Raw genomic sequence first — 19,233 nt, forward strand, 5'->3', positions numbered from 1 at the left:
TTTATTGCTTGACAAAATTTAATCAGTGTGTAAGCCAAGAGAAAACTAAACCCACACGAGCGGTTAACATGAACTACTTCAAGTCAGAGTTTGTAGGTAGCATATTAACAATTTAACACACCACCATTCATTATTCAAAACATCCACACTCACAATGAAAGTTCTTGAAATCTAGCTTACTTCTCAGATTTGAAGTTGAGAGTGATGGTATCTCTCACATTAGGGCCTGCCAGCATCCTGCCTATGTGACACAGCCACAGTGCCTCTGTCATTTTCCTGCCATCAAGGTGTTATATCACTCACTGCCTGAAAAAATTATAACTTCACCCTTGTAAAGAACATTATCACATTGCAGACAGCTAGATGCTACACTGAAGGGTGAAATATAAAAACATGAGGATCTTGAGGATTCAAGGTGAATTAAAATGAAGAAAGACAAGGTACATATTGCAAAGTTTCCACTAGGAAAAAAAAAACAACCAGAAGTGTGACCCAATTCTGTTGAATTTCAAATAAGAAATTTATCTGCCATTGCTGTTTATTATCTAGAATGTCATATATACTATTAAGCAAGAGGCACTACATAATTTAGTTTTCTCTGTTCACTACTATACTGTAATTGAAGATCTCCAGGATATGCTTATCGAAAAACCACACAATTGCGTTGTCTACATCTTTCAAAAGCTCCTGCTTAATCTCTAGACATGAAAGGACAAGGACACCATCAGAACAGAAAGCTTTTTTAACCCCCAATTTTACTTAACAAAAGCACTATATTATCCCTCCCACTTTCTCCTTAGTTTTGAGAAAGACACAGAAGATTTTGGTTTTAGTTAGTTGCTTTTTGCCTGTTACACTCCTTCCCCCTCACCAGAAAGATGCAAAGGTTGGGCTAGGTTTTATTTCTATTCTTTAAGCATCTCCACTGCAGTTTGATGCCACAGTTCTACTATATTCTCAATTTATACACACACAGAAAAAAAATCCTACCAAGTTTGTTTTCTTAACATCTTATTTGTTTACATATTCTTAATTCTGAGCTGATGTTTTTAAGATTCACTATCTATAAATGTTAGAAAAAAATCCTTCCAAATACAATAACACTCAACAGTTTGCTTCACATCAAGTGCCTGTTTCTTGACAGTCTCTCCAAGTAATGCACATAAATGGCAGCTGGGGAAGGTCTGCCCCCAGCCCGTGGCAGGCAGCTTCCTTTCTAATAGAGGAGAGGACAGTAAGACACAGACAGCTCGGACAACACTGCCCTCCTTAGGTGAAGCCACTTTTGCCCCTGTCATGCACAAGGAAATCCAGATACTGTTCTTGGTGTTAACATTGCCTTTTTAAATTTAAATCTGCAATTTCCCCAGCATGCACACTGAAGGGAACACTCTGAATATCCATCAGGTCAGGACTCAGGAGCTGAGACTTCCCAACACAACAGTAAGTGCTCATTAGGTACCTGCTTAGCCACTGAAAAGAATCTCAGCCCTTTCCTTTGTTTGTACCATATTTGAGTCTTGAGTAAATACCATTACCGTGATTTTCAAATTATGTAAAATTCAACAGCTGAGATATTTAGTTAATCCTGTGCAAAGCTGTGTAGCAGTCACACAAGCCCCCTTTCAGCTGTTGTCTATTCAGCTCTTTTGAGCAGCAACCCATTCACTGTTCACCCATCTGTAAAACACACTAAAATACCCTAACATATCAACTTTATGAGCCTCTCAAAAGAGCAACAAATACTGTATAAATAGCCACTCACTGCCATATATATTAATTAGATAGCCAGATGTTTTTATTTTATTTCTACACTCAGCTTGTGAACATGAAACTTCATACAAATGCATTTTCTAAGGCTTAGATATGGCAAATTATTACAGGGACAATTAGATCTTTTTTTTTTTTAAATGAAAAAAATATATGTTGTCTTTTTATTTCCTGCCACACAATCCTGATCTTCTTATATGATCACTTTATAACTGTTAAGAGTAACATTATTTGGTCTGAATAATTATATATCAATACAAAATAAGTGTGAATGTGATTGCTACCCTCTTTTCTCTTGGCCTGTGCATCTTTCTAAAAGGCCCTGATTATCTTGGTATGACTTGGAATAGATAAATGCGTTAGCTTACGGTTGTAGAAACCAGTCAAGAATGAAGCTATCATTTTTCCTCACAAATAAACATGATTTTATGGTGTTAACAATAATATAATGAGAATCCTCAAAGTAAGAGCTCTCTTACCCAGAACAGAAACAAAATTATATTCAATGATGTTGACATTTACACAATCCAACAATCCCATGAAACAAAATTAAATTGCAACTTTTCATTTAATTTTAAAATTTTCATATTGATTCAAGAAATTTCATTTTGTTTCATTTCCTTTAATTTCTTTTTGTCCTTCCTGCCCAGTGAGAACTAGGAAAACGGCTTTGCAAAACAATGAGGGAAAATTCAAGGTAAAGACTTTAGTCAGCAACTATTTGAAATCACCACTGCAAATTCAGCAGATATAGTCAAGGTAGGAACAGTAATAAAAACCCACAGATGAAAAGAATAAGGTACTTAAAGTATCTGTTCCCAAAGGGCATTGCCTGCACTCAAATTACAGAGGCAAAATTCTTTGGTAATGCTCCAGAATACCTTAGGAGCACTAAGATAGGTTTAACTATTTTGTGTTGGCTTTAGGTATCTGTTATTTTGTATTTCTGTTTTGTTGTTGTTTGTTTAAATTTGGTTTTGGTTAGTGGGGTGCATGGGTTTGGTTTTTTGGGCATTTTAATTTTTTAATTTTAATTAAGTTAGGTCCATATAGAATTGCATCTGGTAAAACTTGTTGCATCCAAGTTAAAAACCAGGGGGGAAGGGGGTGGGGGAGGGGGGAAGAGGGAAAGCAAAGTTGATGGGTAAATTCTGGCCAAGATGAAGAAAGTGATGGGACCTGTTTCCCTAACAGACATAAGTTATGTAGCTTAATAAAGTAGCATTTATATTTCCACTAAAAGAATGATTTAGTCTGATGCCATCAGAGTAAAAAAAACACCCCCTTCAAAAAGAAAAAAAAACAACCTCCCCCCCAAAAAAAAACCCAAACAAAAACCCCAAAACCACCACCAAAAAAAACCCACACCAATTTTGAACAGAATAAAAAACGCCCACCTTTTCAGACCTTAGCCAAAAGCATTAACTGAGTTACAGGTAATTACCCTGCAGAATATATTTTAATAGCAAAATCCTGACTCTCAAAAAAACTCCTGAAAACACCAAAAATCCTCAAATATTAGAAGTACGTTTCAATCTAGAAATTCTACCATGTGCTCGTGGCCAGAGCAGTACCTTTGACACAGAATCACTTGGCCGCTTATCCTAGGTATTTTTGTGACTCTTCAGAAGAGCAACTTAGAGCTCTTCACTCTTTTCTCCTCTCTAGTCAATCCTGAAGAACTCTTTTTCACATGCAAACAAATGCATCACCAGGAAAAAGAATAGTTTGTCTGATGTCATGCAGAGGTTACATCTCTACTGCTTCCCCATATCATTCCCCAAAGCTGGTGGAATGATGGACTGGCTCTATGTTGTGGTAGCCTGTCTTTGCCCAAAGCTGAATGTGTTTAGGATATCTTTGAGGTGTCTCACATTCATCTACAAAACACACCAGATGGGTCAGCTCTTGGAGACTGTCACCATCCCAGTGGCACTGGCTGTGTGCTTGACAAGACACTTCTAGTAGTCCAGAACTTCAGCCTCCATTGCCCAAAACACGTCACTTCTTGTATCCTCCAGTGCCTTAAGTGAACCCAAGTCTGTCTGCTCTCCACCATCAACTGCAACGAACAGCAAAAAAAAAAAAAAAAAGGACTGCCAAACTGATTCAAGTGACCCAAAACTGAATGAAAGAAAGGAATAGTATTTTTGACAGCATTTGAACAAAAAACGGCAGCTGCCCTCTTCATGATGGTGACACATTCATTCTTTCTTCAAAGTTTTGTGATTAGTTATGAAGCTTACACATATTCATATTTTGCCAAACTACTGGTAAAACTGCATTTTTCTCCAGTACTCAATCAGTAGAAGCAGAGTTTTAAGAATTTTTATTATTCAAGTCCAGCTGTCTTCAGGAGCTATCTCATAAATGACAACAACAAAAAACCCTTTTAAAGAAATATTTTGACAGATCAATAAAGATCAAATAACTATGTATCTGCCAAATTGACAAAAGATATCAAATATCATCTGTGGTTATACATGGTAACATATTTGTTCCAAGCAGATCTAGAAAAACAGTAAAGAGTCAAATTCGACATTTCTAATGTGCCATTAAATATCCATCAAAAGTTTAGTCTGAGGCAAGATGAATCCTCCCCCTCATATGAGAAGGCAGGCAAATCACTGATGGTTCTTAGAAGAGTTATTTCAACACTTGGGAAGAAATCCATTTAAACCTACCAAATTATGATGCTGTCAGTCATGAAAACTCCCTTTGAGCTGTACAACAATTTTGCAATAACCTTATTTGAAAAGGACTGGTGATAAATTAGGGAATACACGACAGGTAAGACACGGCATCTGGCACATGCCAAGGCTGGTATTTGCTCATTATTTTTTCTGTTTTCCCATCAGATTGTCAAGAAGCCAACTGATTATGGAAAAAAAAGCCTAAAACAAAACCTGAAAAAAATAATAATGGTAATCAGATGATTCTCCAGTGCATTTTTTCCTCTTGATCAAGATAATTGGATGTGAGTAACTTGAATAAAGGAAACAAACTCATACTTGTCTGATTAACAAAGGTCATTGACATTCAGCTGCCCAGCACACAGGAGTACTTCGTATCTAAAGCATTACTTGCAGACAGTGATACTCTGACTAACTAGAGACTTGGACATATAGAGGCCATATGAGAGACCACAGAGAGGTGCCTCTGGCTTCTCAGAAATTTCACTCATATAAGAGGAAAATAAACCAGAAAGAAAATCTTCAGAATAACAGAAAACCCCAAACATTTCACCATAATACATCTTCCTGTACATGTGCAGAGCATCTGAAAAAAACAGTGCTAACAGACCTCGACCATCACTTCTCCCTCATGTCTCCCGTGCCACAGCAGGGCATTAACACCAAGAACCACTGCTGCCTGACGGCCACCTCAGTGATAAAATAGCAAAGTGAGCTGCATGTGGCTGAAAAAGGTAGTCAGCTCAAGCTCACCTGGCAAACAGGACCAACAGTTCTGCATGATGCTTTAGGCTTCAGCAGGTACCACAGCTGCTTTCTCTTAACTGTGGCACCACCCTGGTGCTTGGAAAGGCAAACTCAGCCATGTACTCAGCAGGTCACCAAAGGCAGCATCGAGCACACTGCACTTGCACTCTTGAGGAGTATCAAATCATGCCACCAGAGAGGACACTCACAGTACCACAGTAGGATTAGACACAGAACTCAACATATCTAATGTAATCTGACAGGATAACGAGTATCTTTTTCTTATGCTGCTCTGAGGGTGGAGAAGCAATTAAAAATGAATGGTGTCACTGGAACAGGTGCTTGGTAGGATCTGATGCAAAGTCAGCCCTGGTTGAACAAAAAAGTTACCCTGAAATGAAGCATGAATTAAGACAGATTCTACTAAAATTTTTAGCTATTTTTAATGGCTTCCCAACAAAGGAAAGGAAGAACAATTTATCAGGGAGCTTTATTAAGTTGGATTGCTGTTCTCACCAGGCAGAATAAAAACCTTCCTGAAATGTCACAAATCAGTCTTCAAGATCTTGAGAATGAGCAGCAATTTTAGATTTAATAACTCTTTTCTAGTTTAGGCTTACAATATGGTATAGAAAATTACCTCAGAAATCTTATGAGTTCTGCTTGGATGAAATCATTTCAGTTTTCTGAATATGTTAAGTTGAAGAGAGAAAAGAACCCATTAAGTCGAAATGGGAGAAGGGAGAGAAGATATTAAAAAAAAAAAAAAAAAGAGAAAAGAAAAAGATTTAATCATAGAGAAGCTCCAGCAAACTATACAGGAGAAAGGATACTCTAACACATGAATTGCTCCTTTGTCCAACCTGCATTACTTAGGAACATTAAAGTAACTGGAATTTGACTGTTAGCTTGGAACATTTTCTCTGATGTGAGTTCATGAATTCTAAGTCACAAAAGGAGAAACAAACACATACTTAAAAGATAACTTCAAGAACATGAAATATGTTAATCTCTGTATTACATCCTAAACAATACTTAGCATAAAAGGAAAAGCTGCCTTAAGGAGACTCTAAAGCCCTCTGTCCTAAATGCCAGAGAAAATAATTAATGGAACAAATAAGAGGAGAAAAAAAGCCATTTGTGCATTTGAACAAAATAAGTAGAAGTCCAGACCTATTCAATACAGTGTAATTAATGACGAACTATCTACTGGGAGTAATGCAGACAGAACAAGATCTAAACATTTTTTAACCTTTGAATGTATTCTTTATAGCTAAAAGTTAAGCAAAACAAAAAAAATATCCTTTTTTTGTATCAGGGTAGAAGCAGAGGAAAAAAATTTTACTCTGAACAGGTACTGGGGAATTCTTAATACGTACCTTTTCCATTGAAATGCATTTTTAAAAATGAAAAATTAAAGGTAGGATAGGTAGAATATTCTCTTGTGCAAGTTTGCTGAATTAGTGATTTCCCTCCCTGGCTTGGGATGTTGAATGACTTTGCAGGAGATACACCAGGTCTTTGCAGTGTCCAGCCTAGAAACTTCAATTAAAACTGTATTCCTTCTTTTGATGCAAAAATAAAAATGACTGCAATCAGGAATCATCTAAAAAGCTAAGTGCTTTTATAGTTCATTCTCTATATCACCCCAAACTAAGGGTAAAACAGTGACCACAGAATTGTTAAGGTTGGAAAAGACCTTAAGATCAGCAAGTCCAACCATTAATCCAGCACCATCGTGTTCACCACTAAACTATGTCCCTGAGTGTCTCCAGGGATGGTGATTCTACTGTTCTCCTGGGCACCTTGCTTCAATGGTTGATAACCCTTTCAGTGAAGAAATTATTACTAATATCCCAGCTGAATCTCCCCTGGCACAACTTGAGGCCATTTCCTCTAATTCTAGCCCTTGTTAGCTGGAAGAAGAGACTAAGCCCGACCTGGTTACAGCCTTTTTCAGGTGCTTGTAGACAATGATGAGGTCTCCCCCTGAGCCTCCTTTTCTCCAGGCTAAACAACCCCAGCTCTCTCAGATGCTTATCATAAGACTTGTGCTCCAGACCCTTCACTAGCTCCTGTGCCCTTCTCTGGACGTGCTCCAGCACATCAATGCCCTTCTCGTAATGAGGTGTGGCCTCACCAGTGCTGAGTAGAGAACAACACCCTGATCTGCCCTGGTCCTACTGGCCACACCATTGCTGACACAAACCAGGATGTCATGGGCCTTCTTGGCCACCTGGGCATACTGCTGGCTCAGGTTCAGCTGCTGTTGACCAGCACTCACAGGTTCTTTCCATCAGGTGGCTTTTCAGCCACTTTTCCTTCATGGGGTTGTTTGTGACCCCACTGCAGGACCCAGCACTCAATCTTCTTGAATCTCATACCATTACCCTCGGCCTATCAATTCTGTCTATCCAGTTCCCTCTGCAGAGCCTTCCTACCCTACAGCAGAACAACACTCCCACCCAACTTGGTGTTGTCTGAAAATCAACTGAAGGTACACTCAATCCCCTTGTCCATCATGTTGACAGAAGGCATTTTGATGCCAAGTGGAAGAGTTGTTTTGTAAATAGAAATCTTCAGTTGCTCTTTAACAGGCTTGTTTTCAAAATCTGAGCATCTTGTTCTGTTTAGACATTTAACTATTATGCCTGTCATAGTTTGTTTATTAAATAGAAATCAGTCAATATAAACCTTGCTATGCTCAGAACCCACGCAGCGCAGAGAAAATCTCCCCCACAATAAGCCTGGGGCAAAACACTTCCAAGGTAAACGAATGTAAGCATGTGCTACAGTGTGCTTATTTAATAGTGCTGCAAAAGCCTACTTGGGGAAATAGCAGAAAGCAGTTGTAAGAACGATTTATAAAGTAACATAAGAAAATCAATTATGGGCTCCAATTGTGGGGCCTCTTTCACAACTGGAGAATAACCATCTAATGAAACTGAAAGCAATGCATGCAACACACAGTAGTTGTTCAGTATAAACAATTATTCTATACAACTATTTAATCTCTGGAACTCGGCATTGCAGGGTATTGTTTTATTCTAAAGCTTAGCATTTCAACAGGAAGATTCAGCTTCTCTCCAGGATATCTAAATTATAGAGGATAAAAATCCTTATCCAAAACAATCCAAACAATATCTAAAGGAAACACAAACACTGCTCAAGCATCATCACCTACTTGTTATAGTGCAGAACTGGTCAAAGCCTCCCTACAATCACAAAATGAAATCAATAGGCTTTGTTTCTCCTGTCATACAGAACCGCAAATTCCTCAAACACAAATTCAAACACAAAAGAACAAGTGCCTTTGTTGTATGCTACTCTGAGAAGAGAAATTATCAAAATATTGTCACTGGAGCAAAATGCAAGACAGAATCTTCCTTGAAAACACACACAGAAAATGAGAAAAATCCTTCCAATTATCATCAGATAATTTTTTTCAGGCAAAACTGAAAAAAAAAAAAATATACTTAAACAACAGTTTTAGTACACGCTAAGTTTGGGAACCACAGAAGGTAGCTACCACTGCTTCCTTTTCCACCTTGTTCTGTAGTCTCTCTCAAGAGACAGGGCCAAACCACAGCCAGAGACAGGAGCCGTGCCAGCTGCTGCCAGTGCTTCAATGGATATTGGAAAAGCTAGTGAGACAAGGATAATTAAGGGCATGTGCAAGCTCTATAGGAACGCTAGCATGGCTATCAGCAGTAACAACCAGAAGAGGCTCAAGCTGAGCCTTGAAAAGCTCAAATTACTGCTAATAAATCAAAACGACCTTGGTTCAAACAGTCTGGAAAAACAGAGACCATCTCTTAATAGTAGTAATTTCTTCTGTTTCCCATGTCCAGAATTTACTGGCCAATTCCAACAAAGCCAAGTAAGTCTTGACTGATGTTAGGCCAGAGACTAGCCAAGATTTATTCACAATAGATCAGCCATTAAAACGAACAATTTTCAAATTACAATAATCTAATTTTATAGATTCAGTGTCTAATGGACCAACAGCAAGATAGGCAAAATTCCCAGACTGCTAAGCGTATCCTCTTAACCAGTCTCATCCATCAGGGCTGCTCAACAACATTAATGTGGATGTCTCAAGAGAATTATTTCCATCACATATCAAGCACAAACTGAAAAGCCACAACTTTTCACAGGCATTACTACTTTTTTTTATTCCTTAAATGTCAATCAGTTGACATTCCTTTTAATAGGATGGGTCAAAAATAATGTGTATGTTTTAAGTTCAGCATTCTGAAATAAAATTTTGTGGAACAAAGCCAAGAGTTTACAGCACTCTCTTAAGTGAAAAGTTGCCTCTTAGCAGACATGGTTCTATTGTAAAAAAATAAAATAAAAAGTCTAATTTCAATCAGTCAACTTCTCTACATATAATTCACAGCGTGAAAGTTTTATGGGACAGTGTAAATAAGTACAAACAGCCTTATTTCGTCTAAACCAGTGCAGTTTTCAGACAGTAGAGTTAAGGCTTCAGAATTGAAAAGAGAATCTGAATTTGTCTGCCTGATAAATTTTACAGACCTTCCCCGTCTCTTTATTTGAAATACACTGTTTGTGTCAGTAGAAGACACAGTAATTTTTACAGTGGTGCTTGGTAATTAACCTGTTAATTATGTTTATTTGCTCTAATATTAGCCCTTCATTATTAGGAAAGGGTTGTAAATTCTTTTAATTTACCTATTCATATTTTCAGATTACAGCATGCAAAGCAGGCTTAAAAAGAATAAATTCTGTATCTTTATGTCAAAAGACAAAAAAATTCATTTCAATAATTTCTTAGTCACATCTCAAATATTCAAGCTTCTGTTGTATACTCAATAGTATTGAATATCAAGTTCCTCTCCCTGTGTAACAAACAAAGGGGGAAAGGGTTAGCAGCCTCCAACAATCTGGCTCCACATTGTGGCAGTCACAAATGACCTCTAAGGCAAGATGCTTTTCAGTTCTCAGTCATAGACTGAGTTTTCCAGCAAATAGCCCAAAGACTACAAATCACAATCCATAATTTTACTTTCAAACAGATTTTCATTTCTTAAAAAAGTGCCCTTTTAGATGGGCAGCATCAATCCCTCCAGCAATCAGAGAAGACATGCAAAAAAGCCTGCTTTTCCACTCCCTGACTTGTCTTTGTTGTAAAGACCCCAACAGAAATAATTACATCAATAAAGAGTAAGGTCATTTTGTGAACATGTGCAGTAAATATTCCTCCTGTAATAAGAGTTTATGGAATGTTTTACAGAGGAGGAACTTCACGTTGAACTACAATAAGTAAATCAGAAAGGCCCTATTTGTATTCATGGACAGTAAAGTCACAACAACAAAAAAAAAAAGATGTAAGCTTTACTGACAAATGCCACATACAACATACCTCAATGACTCCTCCCTCAGGCTCTAAAAACCTCTAGACTATAAAAATGTCTTCCTCTTACTTTTTCTTTCTCTCTCTTAAAAATTCACACTATTTTTGGACACAAGCCCCAAACATTTCTAGCCAAAGAACTATTTCAGGTGCATTTTCCTTTAAAAAAAAAACACCAAATGAAATTTTCTGAAGACAAAAGTCTTTTACAAACTGTCAGTGAAGTTCTTCTCAAATCCACAGCATCATTTCCCACCAATCTTCCTCAAAAAATTCAGTAATTTAAAACCAAAAGAGAATTCCAGGATCATATATGTAAACCTGTATTTGACAAACGTTTCATCAACGACAACAACAAAAAAAAGAGGACCATCTATTACCATTCTGTCTCAGCACATCCTGCAAATGTAAGCACCTCTTGCTGAATTTCAGTGAAAATACTCACACAGCAGAAATATAAGAATTCAGTAACTCTTGTCTTATTAAAAGTGCTTACCCCAAGTATTAAATATATGCCATTTATAGCAACTGATTTGCAGCACTTAAGTCTGCAATATATTTAACACATAAAGGACTCCAGTTTCATCATGTAGAGAAGGATTTAATGTTAGCAGGTAGCAGCTGCCAGAACTTGGATACCGTTATTAGAAATGGTTTAGGCAGTTTATATACACAGCACTTATATGCCTTCTGGTTCAGGCATTAATAGCTAGATCATACACTTGAAACACTCTGTGAAAGGCACCTTAAAATAGAGATGGGGTCTGAGATCACTTTTATCCCTGCAAATGCAAAGCAGTTTAATTGACTCTTACGTTTAAAGTCTGAATATGCTGAATTTAGTCCCAGGCTTCTCTAACACAGTCCAGGAGAGAACAAGACTGACACATGTGAACCAAGAAAAAAACTGAGCAAAGCCAAATATACCTTGGAAAGGCAGTTTGCTATAACCCATACAAAGGGACAAAACCAGTCAATCTCACACATGGAAAAAAATAATATACTGGGTCTCCAAAGCACTGTACAAGACTGCTACTCTGAATTTTTTTCCCTTTGAAGAATACAAAGTGAAGAAGGTGAAGTCCTTCCTTGGTTAGGCCTATGCAGCTGCCCAGAACAAAATGGGAGCCCTTAATTGATACAACTAAGAGGAAAACATGGTGCAGTAGTTTCTGCATGTGCTGGGGTCGCGTGCAGTACACTGAAGTCAGTGAGCAGAAAAACTTTTCCCTCATCTGACCTAGTTCTGTCAAAGATTCACACATAGAGATGGTGGGTGTAGAGGTGACATATGAAGTATCTTTAAAAATTTTGGAAGGCACAGTAAAGAACACCTAATACCTTGATGGGGAAAGGAAAGCTGGCTGAACACTAGAAGATTTAGAGAAGATATTAGAAGGCTCCTCAGACCTCTGGACATACAAGGAAGTGAACAAAACCAAACCTAAAAACAATCCTGGAAAAAAGTGCCAAAAGGACGGTTGGTTTCAGGACAAAGTTACCTGATGCTGCAAGTATATCCTATTTAAATGGAGCTACAGATTTAAAGAATTTTTCCTTTTTTTTTTTTTCCTTAAGCATCAGGTAAAAAATACTATAAAAACATATTACAATTGGGAAAATATAATCAAACTTTCTGGATTCTGAATTAGTGTTGTCTGCAGCGTGACAGGTGCAGCATAAAAAGGCACTGTCCTGAAAGAATTTCCACACAAAATCAACAAGAATAGCAGAAGTAAGGATCAAAGTCTCAAAGAAACATTAATTTTTTTGTTCAAATATTCTAAAACACAAATCTCAGTTATCTCTTTCTTGATGTACACACAACTAATGGTAGCTGTGTAAATTCTGCACAAACAGGGGAACAGGTTGCCCAGAAAGGCTGTGAAGTCCATCCCTAGAGCCACACAAAGCCTGACTGTGCACGTTCCTGAGCAATCTGCCGTAGCTGACTCTGTTCTGAGCAGGGTCATGGACTGCAGAATGCTCAGAGGCCCCCTTCCCACTCCAGCAATTCCCTGATCAGATTAGAATGGATTTCTGAGGAGTTATTTAACAATGACCGTTTTTCCACAAAGTGCATCAGAGTGGGTACTTTATATAAAAGCTACAGTCTTGAAAAGAACCTGAACAGAATATAACTGGGAATGAAACCTACAAATGATTACTAAATGAGCTTTTTGGTGAACAGAAGAGGACTTTGGAAAATATCATTCTAGGAAAAGCACTGGTCATCACTAATGAACAGATTCATGGAGGAAGCTGACAGTGAAGAGCAGCAAAATGAGATTCACGGTCTGGAAATAAAAGGCAAAAAAACCCCTAAGCACCTACTAAAACTAAAGTTAACAGACACAGCCATGGGCAGGTGTCTGAGGCAAATCTTAATCCAACACTATCAGCACTCCAGCCTTTCTGATCATACCACTAATTTTTTTCACAGTTTGTAGGCAAGCCAGTATGTCTATTAGGAGAGTGCAACAAACAGGAACATGGAAGAGCTCCCTCTACATAAAAGGGACAGTAGTCTTAGGTCAGAAGTGATCAGTGACCTTTATGGAGAAAGCAAGAAACGCTCTTGATGAAAAGACATTAAAGAATTGGGAACTATGTGAGTCACCTCAGTACTCAATTACTGAAACTTAATGGGTTTGACCCAGGCTTACAAAAAAAATTTAACCAACACAAGGGTCTTGCTCAAAGCATACCACCAAAAACAACTTCAAAAAGTGTGCTTTTTTCCCCTCAAACTAACCTCCAAAACCAGAAATTCAAAATGAGAAACCATTTCTTTCTCTATTACCTACTCTTCCCAATTACACCACAGAACTATTTTAATTACTTCATGCCCTTACATAATAAACATATATTCTTGTCCACCCCAAAAGAGAAGTTTTGTTTGTTACCTCTTACCGACAGTTATTTTGACAGTTCTTTTCTGAGAGTCCATCCTCATCTTCTCCCATAATATCCACTGCCGAAAATATCAGTGCAACCAGAATTGCAAAGCAGCATACCAGTGCAAAGATCACAATGCATCTTTGCTGTGACTGAAAGAGATTAAGATTAAAAGAAGTTTTAATGGCATGAGCACATTCGAGTCAATGACTTGAGATTCTAAAAGTTTTACGTAAGATCTAGAACTCTTTGAAGATTTTACCACCATAGCTGTCAACATGAAACACACCTCAGGATGAAAACACGCTCAAAATTGTCCTTCAAGTATCCCCTTGAGATGTATTTTAAATCCCTCAGATGCTGTTAAATAATTTATGTCACAAATAATATTCATAACTTAAACTGCTTTCTGTTTGTACCACAAGGAAAGCATTATGCATTAAAATAATGACTCCTACATTAACTACGTATTTTCTGATTGCACCTCACAGGTAAAGTACACACTTGGGACAGCGCTCAAAATTTTTGCTATGTTTGGCTGAAATAAAACATGCCATTGCAAGAAGACTGAAGAGCAAAGTCTTTTTTTTTTTTCTTATTGCTACAAAAAGTAACAGACATTGTCGCTATGATTGTCACAGCAACTCAGACACTTAAACAAGCCCTTGCCCCACAGTATCTATAATATAAGGAAAACAAATCCACAGATGATAGATGGGATTCAAGGAAATAATGTAAGCCTGTTGCTCAGTATGACAGGTAATGACCTCCACATCTCAGACTAAATATTAAAACATAGCATAGCACTACCTTACAAAATCTTGCAGTAATAAATCAGAGACACCTAGCAGAGCCCTAGATAAATGTGAAACCTCCTAAAGGCAGTCTTCTGACATGCAATTTACATAGTTTCAAAAACAAAGTATATTGTATTTTGAAACCAAATGTTCAAAAAAACACATTGTACATTTTTCCACTGAAGTAAATTTGCACAAAACCACACACATATAAAAAAACATAAATGTCTAACTCCTGTTGCCATAGTTATTTTCTTAATTTTCATTATTGCCCTGTAATTAAAATGTCACATAAAGAAAAAAGCTTCACAAAGGAATGGGAAAGTGGGAAAGTGCACAGGAAAGCAGGAAAAGTGTACGGGAAAGGAAGCAATGTTATGCTTGCAGCTGATAACAAACCTCATATTATTTCCATTGTTCCTCACATTTCGTTTAAGAGACAATAAGTTCCAGAGTAAAAGAATATTTTCGCATACAGAGACTTCCAAAACTTTCCAACTAGTGCACAATCCAGAAGAAACAAGCTTATGCATTTTAGAACAAGTAAGATACAAACATTTTATTTCAGTGTGTGAAAATCTAAAACACAGCAAATAACTTCTTCAGACAAACTGGAAAAAAATTGTCTGAAATTTAGTGACAAAGGTACCTTCTTTAACAGTCACACCAAGTGTGTTGTATAAGTTATATGAGTATTTTAAATACAATATATACTAGACACTTTTATACAATTCAAATACATTTATACATTTCAAAAACAAGTATGTGTTTCTAAAATATTAACTAAAATCTTACAAGAATGCAGCATAAGAAAATGTTCTTCAACCATAAAATTGCCTACTTCTGAAATATATAAAATTTGGAACTTTTTTTTTCTGCTGCTAGGCAACATATGAAAATAATTAGAAATTACTGCATCTGCATGTCCAGAATTAAGGTTGCAGTCAGATGCACAATAGAACTTAAGAGAAAAATGTTAAACATTGTCATTGCCTCATATTACTGGCAAGAAAAACTAAGAAGTGCCAAAAAAAAAGAGGTATTCAGATTTGGGACACTGCTTTATGCCATTTCTTCATCAGGATGTTTCACGCTCCTGTTAAGATGACCATTGCCTCATACAGTTTTTTACAGTCTTGCAAGTGCACTTGCAGAAATTCGTTGATGCATGTTCCTCCATGCACTGAGCACATCACCATGGCAGCAAGGCAGCAAAGCTACTCCCATAGCCAGCAAGCCAAACAGAGCTGGGGCTCATTCTCTAGCCCCTAAGAGCAGGGGATGTGACCCAGTATGGCTTGTAACTGTAAGGTTCTTCTTCCTCCCAAACATGGATAACTGCAGCCATTCTACTCCATGAGACTGGTTCACAGTCCATACTTTGGGTAAATTCATAGCACAAGCACCCCAGCTACCACACAGTATGAATGACTTCATGCCATTGTTCCAGGAAATAACTTCCATCTTATTGTGTTGCCATGCAAACAGCACAACAACTACAGAGAGTGACAAGGCCACTGGACCACGTTAGCCTTGAAGGCTGGGCCAGCACACATGGAGACAGCAAGAGATGCTCCACTACCAGGTGGCCACAGTACCTCTGTAAAACCTGTCATAAGTCATAAACAGCTCTAGAAACCTTTTAACCTGCCTAAAGCCCAAAATCCATAGAAATACCTACAGTGTACCAAAAATTATATGGTATCACAAGAAGGTGGGATGCACACACACACACACACACACACACAGGGACATATAGCTGCAACAGATTCCTCAAGTTCAATACCAGGAAATTTTATGGCAGCAATTTCTACATGGTCACTTTAAAGGAATATGGAAAAGGAAGGTCAAAATAATTCTGAATGGATCTTCCCAAACTAGCATTAATTCCTACTCCACATAATTTTGGGGAACAAATTCAAGGTTTCTAGACTTCTGTCTTCTTGTTGTAGTTGAAAATTGTATAAAGGAAAATTCCCTGTTCTTTCAGTTCTGCTTGTCTACAGCTTGCCAAGCTCTGCAGTTTGATGACTGCTGCTCATTGGAAAAGTTTTAGTACCCCAAGTAAGACCATGGCTATTCTACCAGCACTAAAATAAAGACAGAACCACACAAACCTATTTTACTGCTCTTATTTTCACAGATCCTTTATATTATGCATTTGTCTTTGAAAACTATAATGCATTAATTACTTCACTTTTTCTTAAGTACCAGCTTAACCATATGGTTACAAATAGCATAGGGAATCTTTTAAATCCACATAGAAAAAACCTAGCGACAACAGTAGTTTTTTTTTCAAACTAAGGATAGCACAAAATATTAAATGAAGTAAAGCAAAAATTTGAAGTTTGTGATCCTCCTAACTCGACGTTTTCAGCCACGGGTCTGAATGGGCAGGTAAAGACCACTGAAAAAAATTTATGCAGATAGTAAGGAGGATTTCCAAGAGTTTTATAGTTCATCCTGAAATTATTCCTGCTGAGTGGTGGTTTTTTAATTGCTTTTAAACCTATATACACATGAGAAATTAATATTTGGAAATTGCTTATTATAATTTTTATTAGAAAGGAAAGAATTAAAAAATAGCTACTTGCACCAAACAAGTGTTCTGAGCCTACCTTTTGAGAAGAGTAATAAATCTTTATTTTCACCCACTTTGCCACACTGCTGGCAATTTTCAAATAAGCTTTCTCTAACTAAAACAGATTATAACAGACTACATAATTGTTCCCTTATACCACCTATGCATGCCTGTGTGTATATGTATGTGCAAGTAATAGCAGGCTTCATGAAAGAATGCAAAATAAAAGAGCTCACATCACTGACAGACCATAAGGAATCGGCTAGATTGCTCTTCAGACTCCTGCATCTGTGGGTTTGGGCAGACTGTTTGCACGATGCTATGTTGTTGCATACCTACTCAGCAATCAAGATCCCTCTTAGCTTATCAGACCTATCCTCCTATTTCCTTCAGTAAATGCCTAAACTCCTCAGTGTTCAAACTTGTAGTCTTCAACATTTAATTACAGAATACAGGGTTGTGAGGGATCTATAAAACTTATGCAATCCATCTATCCATACATATGATTAATTTATACAAATGTTAGTTCTAACAGATGTTTATTTGACCTGTCCCTAAACATCTCCAGTTGAAAGAGATCTTAGAGTCTCTTCAGGCAACTCCATCCCACATCTAAGCACCATATTGATGCCTAACATAAGTCTCTTACACTGTAACGTTTCTTTTTTTTCCTTCCTATACTCACTAAAAACAGCAAACAGAGCATTTCACTCTCTCTTTCACATATTTAAAGCCTGGTATAGATGCTAAGAGGCCTAGGCCCAGAGCACCTATTGGCTTGACTGTACCGATGTGCAAGCCCAGAAATTCTGTTGCACAACAGAAAGATTTGTTCAGAGCTTATGGAAGATTGGGAAAGAATCTCCTGCAGTAAGAAGGATTATCAAATATTGGAAGCAAAATGTGTCTCTTTCACCTGACTCATCTAGCTTAAATAATACTTAGATTAAAACAAATCCACCAAAACACTGCACTTACTAAAACAAAGCATGGGGATTTTTCATGTGGTTATATCTCTAGGCAGAGAGTGAGAAAAAGAGCAAAAGCTGCACAATGGGTATGCAGTACAGTACTATTCAGACTAAAGTTTAGTCTGAGAAGGACCCTAACTGTTTATTATTAAGACAAAGGATAGTCTATGTCAATTAAGGTTACATCAGAGCCTGTGATAGCCAAGTAGAATTGAAAATGAGAGCAAGAAAAGGGTCTCCATCTTTACTGCACTCCCCTTGCTCAAAAGCTGTTAAGCTGCCTCAATGGCCCTTAAAGCTTTCAGTTTCTTCACAAACAATAGGTATTTCTGTGACATACTACATTAAATCAGAAATTTATTCTTCCTCCATTACAGTATAAAAATGTCCTTCTCTCCTTGAAACAAGAATCATGAATTTGCAATGCTGCATCTTCTGAAAAACTGAGCATATAACAACAAAACATGTCATGGCTTTGAACTTATGCTTCATTTTTATAACTGTTTAAAGACTAAAGAACATAATACTTATGCACCACACTAATAAAGAGTTTATAACTGCTTATCAGAACCAAAGAGGCTCTAAGAGGCAGGTTTTCACATCTTCTGTCGTATCAGTAGTCTGGTCTTTCCTACAACATGTCTGAACACACGTGTGAGAACAACAGCATTCATCTGCATGCTACAATACACCTGCCAAAGACAGCAAGGAATGAGACTTCAAGAATTTAGCAATCATTCTTGTGTTTCTTAGAGAAAAATGTTACTATAAAGACTGTTTTCCATTAACTTGGAATCCAGGTACACTAATAATCTCTGCTGCAGCCTTGAACCTCCCAGCTAGTATGATTAATGCCAATCAACACTTAAAATCCTATTAAAAATAACAGGAAGGAACTGATCTAAGAGTGCTGAGATAAGTTAAATATTTTTTAAATTGGCTGGACTTAGTGAGCTTCATCCTTGGATATTTAAGGCACTGGCTGAGACTAACAGAAACTAACCTTTAGCACTGACTTCTGACAAATCATGAGCATGAGTGAAGTATCAGAAGACTGGGAAAAGCAAACATATTACCCATATTTTAAAAAAAGATGGTCAGAGAGTAGAAGCTGGGAAACAATAAACTAGTCATTTTAACTTCAGTCTCTAGAAAATACTTGAACAATAATGAACCTGTTATATGCAGACACCTAGGAGGTAAGAAGTTTTGTCAAGAAAAAGACACACCAATCAATTTTGATTTGTACCCTTCCTAGTCACGAGCCCTATTATCCTGCTGGAGAAGTTGAAAATAATATATACTCACATATAAGTATAATAATATATACTCACATATAAACTTTCTTACAAACCATACAAGCTATGTCCAGATTATTACAGTAGAGGTGTAAGGC

At 37.3% G+C, this 19,233-nt stretch overlaps 1 protein-coding gene across 5 annotated transcripts in view; it reads right to left on the bottom strand.

Annotated features, from left to right (window-relative positions):
* The window catches only part of PLD5 (phospholipase D family member 5), a 174,628-nt gene that overhangs the window by 88,440 nt on the left and 66,955 nt on the right, over nucleotides 1–19,233 (bottom strand). For 4 of the 5 annotated variants that reach the window (XM_027887319.1, XM_027887321.1, XM_027887322.1 and 1 more), the window contains exon 2: nucleotides 13,504–13,640. In XM_027887319.1, the coding sequence (XP_027743120.1) occupies nucleotides 13,504–13,640 (137 nt within the window). Of the gene's footprint in view, nucleotides 1–13,496; nucleotides 13,641–19,233 lie in introns of all 5 variants that reach the window. The other variant, XM_027887323.1, reaches the window with a different exon arrangement.

Source organism: Empidonax traillii, unplaced genomic scaffold, assembly GCF_003031625.1.
Source record: "Empidonax traillii isolate 1590-97213 ecotype Southwest subspecies unplaced genomic scaffold, ASM303162v1 scaffold206:size1282135, whole genome shotgun sequence".
NCBI lineage: Eukaryota > Metazoa > Chordata > Aves > Passeriformes > Tyrannidae > Empidonax > Empidonax traillii.